The 7,919-nt window shown below is 40.4% G+C and overlaps 1 protein-coding gene across 2 annotated transcripts in view; it reads left to right on the forward strand.

Moving 5' to 3' along the window:
• Positions 1 to 7,919, forward strand: part of LOC122552827 (spermatogenesis-associated protein 7 homolog) — a 107,196-nt gene that overhangs the window by 8,832 nt on the left and 90,445 nt on the right. For both annotated transcript variants that reach the window (XM_043695810.1, XM_043695811.1), the window contains exons 2-3: positions 1,431 to 1,497; positions 6,345 to 6,412. In XM_043695810.1, coding sequence (XP_043551745.1) covers positions 1,431 to 1,497; positions 6,345 to 6,412 — 135 coding nt within the window. The remainder of the gene's footprint in view (positions 1 to 1,430; positions 1,498 to 6,344; positions 6,413 to 7,919) is intronic.

A 7,919-nucleotide genomic window follows, 5' to 3' on the forward strand; every position in this document is an offset into this window, starting at 1 on the left:
TTCCTGAAGAAGGGCTTATGCCCGAAACGTCGATTCTCCTGTTCCCTAGATGCTGCCTGACCTGCTGCGCTTTTCCAGCAACATATTTCCAGCTCTATCTCCTTATATGACTTAATATCAAATGTTGTTTGATACTGTTCCTTTGAAGCATCTTGAGACACTTTGCTCTGTTAAAGTCATACATAAATGCAAATGATTATGGTTATAGTGAAACCCAGTGAAGGGCTTTTGCCCGAAACGTCGATTTCGAAGCTTTTCGGATGCTGCCTGAATTGCTGTGCTCTTCCAGCACCACTGATCCAGAATCTGGTTTCCAGCATCTGCAGTCATTGTTTTTACCAGTGCTGAGAGCTAGATTAAGAATGGGGGTTAATGGGAAACAGTGTTCAATGTTATGAAGCTGATTTAGGAAAGGAAAAGAAACAAAATCCAGATAAAGTTCCAGAAACATAGTATGAGATGAATTTTACCGATGGGTAGAATACGGTGAGATTGTGGGAGTTAAATCATGCAACTGCTGAGAGAGTGAAGAGTGCACATGACACACCAGGAAGGAAAAGAAGAGAGGGTAAATAATAATAATAATCTGTCCCAGGCCTCAAACAATAATTAGACCTTTTGCAGTAATACACAGTCAAGTCATTTGTAGAAAGAGTTTAGCAATTATATTTGGTAAATTGATTTTTTTTATAGGAATGTGCAGAAAGTTGTTACTAGAAATCTCCCTTGATCTAACACCCTTTATCAGTCCAGGCGGTGGCCGAAATGCTGCAATTTAGAGTTAATTTGCCAATGTGTGGTCAGCTGGTAAAGTTAAAGAAGAAGATACTGAATAAAAGCCAAATACTGCAGATGCTGAATGTCTAAATTAAAAATATAGTTCTGGAAAGTTCTGGAAAAACTCAGCAGGTCTGGCAGCATCTGGGGAGAGAGAGAAAAGGGGTTAATGTTTTGAATCTGACAGTCTTTTTCTGAACTTTCTGCAAATATGTTGAGCAATATAATTAGTTTACTTTATCATTGCTGTTAGAACTAATATTAATCAAACTAATCACACTTATTCTTTCAGTGTGGCAGTAGATTGATGGCTGTTGAAAAACAGCTTTAGCTACATCAATTTTTATTTTAGCTATACAGAGATCTTCGATCCAACTTAGTCATTCGACCAAATGAGCAGCAAGGTACCTCGCAGAATGCTTGACATCTTGCAGGGGAGATATCCAGGGAATCTCAAAAATGTTGTGATGCATCTAACCTTGATACAACTTACCATGTCCTAGAATTCGTGACCAGATCAGACCCAGGGAAGACCAGTGGCCAGAAGTTCCAGCAATCGCATACATACTGTGCAAAGCCCTTGTGCTTAATTTACAGAACAAATGTTTTTCAAAATTAAATCTCAACATGTTATTCATACTTCTGCTCCTCAGCTTTACAGACAAGTCTCCAGTTCCGTTTCATCTGGAGACAGACTGTCCAGTACGGTATCAATCACAGGTAATGACATTTTGCTTAGTACAAAAGGTTGCTTATATTAAATAGTGTAATCAATAAATAGTCATCATTAATAAATTGTATCTCCGTATATACTTATGTACACAGAGGAAAGAAAGACCAAAAGAGAACAGAAGCTTTACTGAAAAATAAATGGCTCGTGATAATTGAACATAAATAATCAGCATTCTCAAAGGCTGTATTGATTGCTTTGTTCCTGGAATTATGATGTTTGCTATGTTAACTTGCTACTCCTGATATGTTTAGTTTGTTCACACTGCATGCCCATAAACAAAGCATCTAAATTTAGTATATTTAAGGACTGTGATAGAGACACTAGTGCATTAACTTAAAATCAAATAAGATAAAGAAATTACAATGGGTTGGAAAATAAACAATGTAAAATGTACAATTAGCACACAGATTAAAATGTTGGAATATCTGTTACTTTAGAAAAGTGAGGGAATTAGATGCACTAAATTGTGCTTCAAAAAAAACTAGTTTAGACTCCTGGGGTTCATAACTTTCTTCCATGCTGCATTATTCTTTGATCTTTTAGGCATGAAATTGGACAGTGCATGAAAATATGTATGGAAATTGTGATACAGATTTATCATGTACTATTGATCCTGAAGCAGGCAACATGCAAACATGATTGTTTAATGATTGTAACACAAACCAGCATTAGGTATGCTTTTGAGTGGGCAGGTGACTCAAAACTTGTAAGAGGCTAGCATAGTTAAAGTAAGCCTTTCAAAGGGACAATATGGCATGGCAATGGAGAATGCTAGAAACTGTTGTACAACTGAACCTGATCTTGAAAAATCACAAGAATGATGAGACATTTCAGAGAGCAGGCTACAAGCTTTTCTAAAGCTACTTTTTAAAATTCATTCATGGGATGTGCACATCACTGGTCAGGCCAGTATTTATTGCCCATCCCTAATTGCCCAGAGGGCATTTAGAGTCGTGGAGTCATACAGGATGAAAACAGACCCTTCAGTCCAACTCATCCATGCTGACCAAGTTTCCCATACTAAACTATTCCCACTTGCTTGCATTTGGCTCATATCCCTCTAAGGTAAAAACAAGAACTGCAGATGCTGGAAACCAGAATCTAGATTAGAATGGTCCTGGAAAAACACAGCAAGTCAGGCAGCATCCGAGGAGCAGGAAAATCGACATTTCTGGCAAAAGTCCTTCATCAGGAATAGAGGCTGGGTGCCTGCAGAGTGGAGAGATAAATGAGAGGGGGGTGGGGGTGGGGAGAAAGTAGCATAGAGTACAATAGGTGAATGGAGGTGGGGATGGAGGTGATAAGTCAGAGAGAAGGGTGGGGGAAGGTAGCAAAGAGTACAATGGGGGAATGGGGGTAGGGATGAAGGTGATAGGTCAGAGAGGAGGGTGGAGTGGATAGGTGGAAAGGAAGATAGGCAGGTAGGACCAGTCATGAGGGCAGTGCTGAGCTGAAAGGTTGAAACTGGGGTGAGGTGAGGGAAGAGGAATTGAGGAAACTGGTGAAGTCCATATTGATGCCCTGGGGTTGAAGTTCACCACGGAACACTTCCCTCATGATTTTATAAACTGCCATCAGGTCATCCCTCAACCTCCTATGCTCCAGTCAAAGAAATCTCAACCTATCTAGCCTGTGCTTATATTCAAAACCTCCAGTTCCATCAATGTCCTGCTAAATCTTTTCTGCACCCTCTCCAATTTAATAATATCCTTCCTGTAGCAAGGCGACCAGAACTGTATGCAGTACTCCAAAGAAGGCCTAACCACAATCCTGTACAACCTCATCATGACATCCTAACTTCTATTTTTAATGGTCTGAACAATGAAGGAAAGCATGCTAAATGCCTTCTTAACCATCCTGTCTACACCTTGCAGCTTTCAAAGAACTATGTAGCTAAACCCCTAAGTCTCAACAACACTGCTGAGGGCCCTACCACTAACTGTATAAGACCTACCCTTGTTAATTTTACCAAAATGCAATACCTTATTTATGTAAATTAAACTCCATCAGCCACTTTTCAGCTCATTCACACAAATTATCAGGATCCCTTTGTAACCTTAGATAATCTTCTTCACCATAAGCAATTCACCATGTTGCTGTGAGTCTGGAGTCATATGTAGGCAAAACCAGGTAAGGCTGGCAGGTTTCCTTCCTTAAAGCACAGTAATGAACAAGATTGTCTTTTTTTGACAGTGAATCCCAAAATGTTTTTAAAAATTGAATTCAGATTCCATCATTTGGCATGGCGGGATTTGAACCTGGCTAACCAGATCATTACCTGAATCTCTGAATTAACATTCTAGCAACAATACCACTAGAAGCCATCACCTCTCCTAACGGCGATGTCAGCTATCTACATGGGATATGCTGGTTCCCAAGCTCAACTTAGTGATAGCAGTGAAACCAGTGAGCCACAGATGTCAATGCCATGACTCTAATCCAAAGGACCTGGATGCAGTGCTGCAAGAGTTAATTGATTTCACATGAGTTGCAAGGCCAGTGAATCAAATGCCATATCTGACCAACCTCACCACAATGTTTACATATTGCCCAGAATAACACAAAATTCATCTAGCAAAACTTTCTATTGATTAAAACTCATACTTGGCATTCATAATTTCCTCTCACCCTCATGCATCTAACATTGCTGCAAATCTCGCAACATACAGGCATCTTATGGCTTGAACACTTTAACCATGACAGCCAGATACCCCAAAATACATTGAACTGTGACAGCCCTTGATATCAGGGCTGCACTTAACTGGCTATGGCATCAAGGAGCCCTGCCAAAACTGGAATCAATGGGTATCAGGAAACAAACACTCCACTCATTCGAGTCATACCTGGCACAAAGGAAGGTGGTTGTGGTTGTGGAAGTTCAGTCATCTCAACTCCAGGGCATCTCTGCAGGAGTCCCTCAGGGTAGTGTCGTAGGCCCAACAATCTTCAGCTGCTTCAATTAATGTCATAAGGTCAGAAGTGGGGATGTTCTCCGATGATTGCATGGTTTCAGCACCATTCGCGACTCCTCAGATACCAAAGCAGTACATGCTCAAATGCAACAAGATCTGGACAATATCCAGGCTTGGGCCGACAAGTGGCAAATAACATTCATGCCACACAAATGCCAGACAATGACCATCACCAATAAGAGACACTCTAACCACCGCTCCTTGACATTCAACGGTATTGCCATCACTGAACCCCCACTGACAACATCCTTGGAGTTACCATTAATCAGAAACTGAACTGGACTCACCACATAAACAGAGTGACAACAAGAGCAGGTCAGAGACTAGGGATACTGTAGCAAGTAATTCACCTCCTGGCACCCCAACGCCTATCCACTATCTACATGGCACAAGTCAGGAGTGTGATGGAATACTCCCCACTTGTCTGGATGGGTGCAGCTCCAACAACACTCAAGAAGCTTGACACCATCCAATAAAAAGCAATCTGCTTGATTGGCATCACATCTACAAACATTCAATCCCTCCACCAGCAGCGCTCAGTAGCAGCAATGTGTACACAATCTACAAGATGCACTCAGAAATTCACCAAAGATCCTAAGACACCACCATCCAAACCCATGACCACTTCCATCTAGAAGGACAAGGGCAGCAGGTTCTTGGGAACACCACCACGTGCAAGTTGCCCTCCAAGCTACTCACCACCCTGACTTGGAAATATACCGCCGTTCCTTCACTGTCGTTGGGTTAAAATCCTGGAATTCCCTCCCTACCGACATTGTGGGTCAACCTACAGCAAGTGGACTGCAGTGATTCAAGAAGGCTGCTTACCACCACCTTCTCAAGGGAAAATGGGGATGGTCTATCAATACTGGCCAATACAGCAAGCGACACCCATGCCCCACAAAAAAACCTGGACCTCATTGTGGACCTCAGGCTGAAAAGACCATCCTAAGTGAAAAGTCATTGACTGGCACATCCACTTCAGCAATTGCCATCCAATTGCAGATGGTAGGTAGGTTTGTAACACAAACCAGCACTAAGTATGCTTTTGAGTGGGTAGGTGACTGAAAACTTGCAAGGGTGTAGCATAGTTAAAGCAAGCCTTTTGACGGGAAGATATAGCATGGCAACGGAGGATGCTAGAAACTATTGTACAACTGAACCTGACATTGAAAAATCATAACAATGATGAGGCATCTCAGAGAGCAGGCTGCAAGCTTTTCTAAAGGTACTTTTTAAAATTCTATCTTGGGATGTGCACAATCTAGTATTTCCCACTATGGCTGAAGTAGAAAAGTTGCTCATTGACACATTAAGGTTAAATGTTCATATGCTGAGAGGCATTCCACTGTCCTCTGTCTTTGAGCAGGGTGCCTGCCCTTGTATCCATGGTTGAAAGTGAGTGGTTTGTGCAAAATCATTTGATCCTTTTAATAAAATACTATTGGGAAGGACCTTCCAGATACTGAGGAGGTGGTTAATACACACCTTAAAGTAATCTTCCTACTTTGCACACTTATGATATATTGTTACTGTATGCTGTTAGTGCAAGTTGTCAAAACGATGTTCAGTATGGCTAACACCAGAGACTGACTTTTGTAGACCAAATAACTTCTGCTGTGCCATGAATCCAGGCATCACAGAACAGAATTGTGCAATGAATGATGTTATGATTTGACATAGGAATGAAGCCGAAAGTATGTTTTAACTTAGTGGTGCCTTCCATCAGTTGGATTCTAACTACAACATCTGTAAGAACAATGCTAGCTTAGTGTACTTTCAAACTGCTTACTCAATTTTCACCAGAGTAAAACTGTTTGTGTTTTTAAAGTGCATTAGACATATTTGTGTTCCTTTTGTAGGAAATGGGGGAGTTGAATCCTAGAATCCTACAGAGTTCCGCTACAGTGAAATTGAAGCTGATGGCATGGTAATTCATGATTCATGTATCTGCAATTTATTAAATATTTACAGTATGAATTGAAGTAAATTTCAAATTTCATTTTCTTGTCCTTCAAATATTACAAAAGTAATATTTTGATTATGGTAAAGCTATAGTTTATGCATATGTCACTAATTTGAAATTTATATTTGAGTTTAATAAACTAACACTACAGCTTATTCCACTGGGTATATCCTGAAGAGAGCTTATGGGAAGGCGACATTTGTCAGGTAACAACAGATTTGTAGTGCTTGATTTCCAGTCTATTTAAAATAATGGGTTATAAAATCAAATTCTATAGCCTCGTGAATGTCTAAACTGATACACTATACAAGCAGCATGAAAGCTGCCTAGCTGAGGAATCAACATCGATATTATTGTCTTATTTGCTTACACAGATCTTCTTTCATTTAAATTTATCATCAGAAGTTCACCAGAACTTAGTTTTAACTCAACAAAGAGATTCCAACTTCACTCATTTTTGTTCGTAATACATAATATTTTTCCAATTTCAATATTGAATCCACTTCTGGAACACAAAGAAATCCTAATGTGCCTGATATTTACATCATAATGCTGTGCCTTTGCAAGGAAATGAAAAAGTCATGAGTGAATCCAATTGATTGAGGACAGTGTCCCATCTCACAAGCAGTTTTAAGGTGTCCCCAAGTCACCTGAGATCAACATATCTAAATATGGATGTTTGTATTTCTTACCCTTGCAATGTGAGACAGTCCCTCTTAACTAATCCAGCAGCAAGCTTTTCGCATGCAAAGGAAAGGCTAATTTATTTTAAAACTGTTTCTCAGTAGGTGACTAGAGAAGCTGATAACCTTATTAATAAAGGGCAGATGATGGCCTAGTGGTATGACTACTAAGCTATTAACTCGGTTACGGGGAGCTGGATTTGTGGCAGAATTTGAATCCAATCCAAATCTGACATAGAGATTCTAGTGATGACCACGTAACTGCTGTTGATTTTCAGGGGAAAAAGCCCATCTGGTTCACTACTGAGCTCAGAAACTGTCATCCTGGTGTACATGTGACTGTCATCCTGGTGTACATGTGACACCATGCCCACAGCAATGTGGATTATTCTTAACTGTCGTATGAAATGGCCAATTGAGCCACTCAGTCACATCAATCACTAAGAAGTCTCAACAAAAAAGGGAAACTGGATGGATCATTTGGGCACCAGAAGTGACAATGGTAAAAACAGCCCATTTGATCAGCAAACTTCTTTTCAACAACATTTGAGGGTCAGTGCCAAAATATCTCATGGACTAGTCAAGCAATAGCCTGACATAATCATACACCTGGAATCATACCTTAAAAACAATGTCCCTGACACTACCATACCCATTTGGAATCAATGGTGCTGGAAGAGCACAGCAGTTCAGGCAGCATCGAGGAGCTTCAGCAAAATTGACATTTCGGGCAAAAGCCCTTCATCAGGAATAAAGGCAGAGAGCCTGAAGCGTGGAGAGATAAGCTA

This window comes from Chiloscyllium plagiosum, chromosome 9 (genome assembly GCF_004010195.1).
Source record: "Chiloscyllium plagiosum isolate BGI_BamShark_2017 chromosome 9, ASM401019v2, whole genome shotgun sequence".
Taxonomy (NCBI): domain Eukaryota; kingdom Metazoa; phylum Chordata; class Chondrichthyes; order Orectolobiformes; family Hemiscylliidae; genus Chiloscyllium; species Chiloscyllium plagiosum.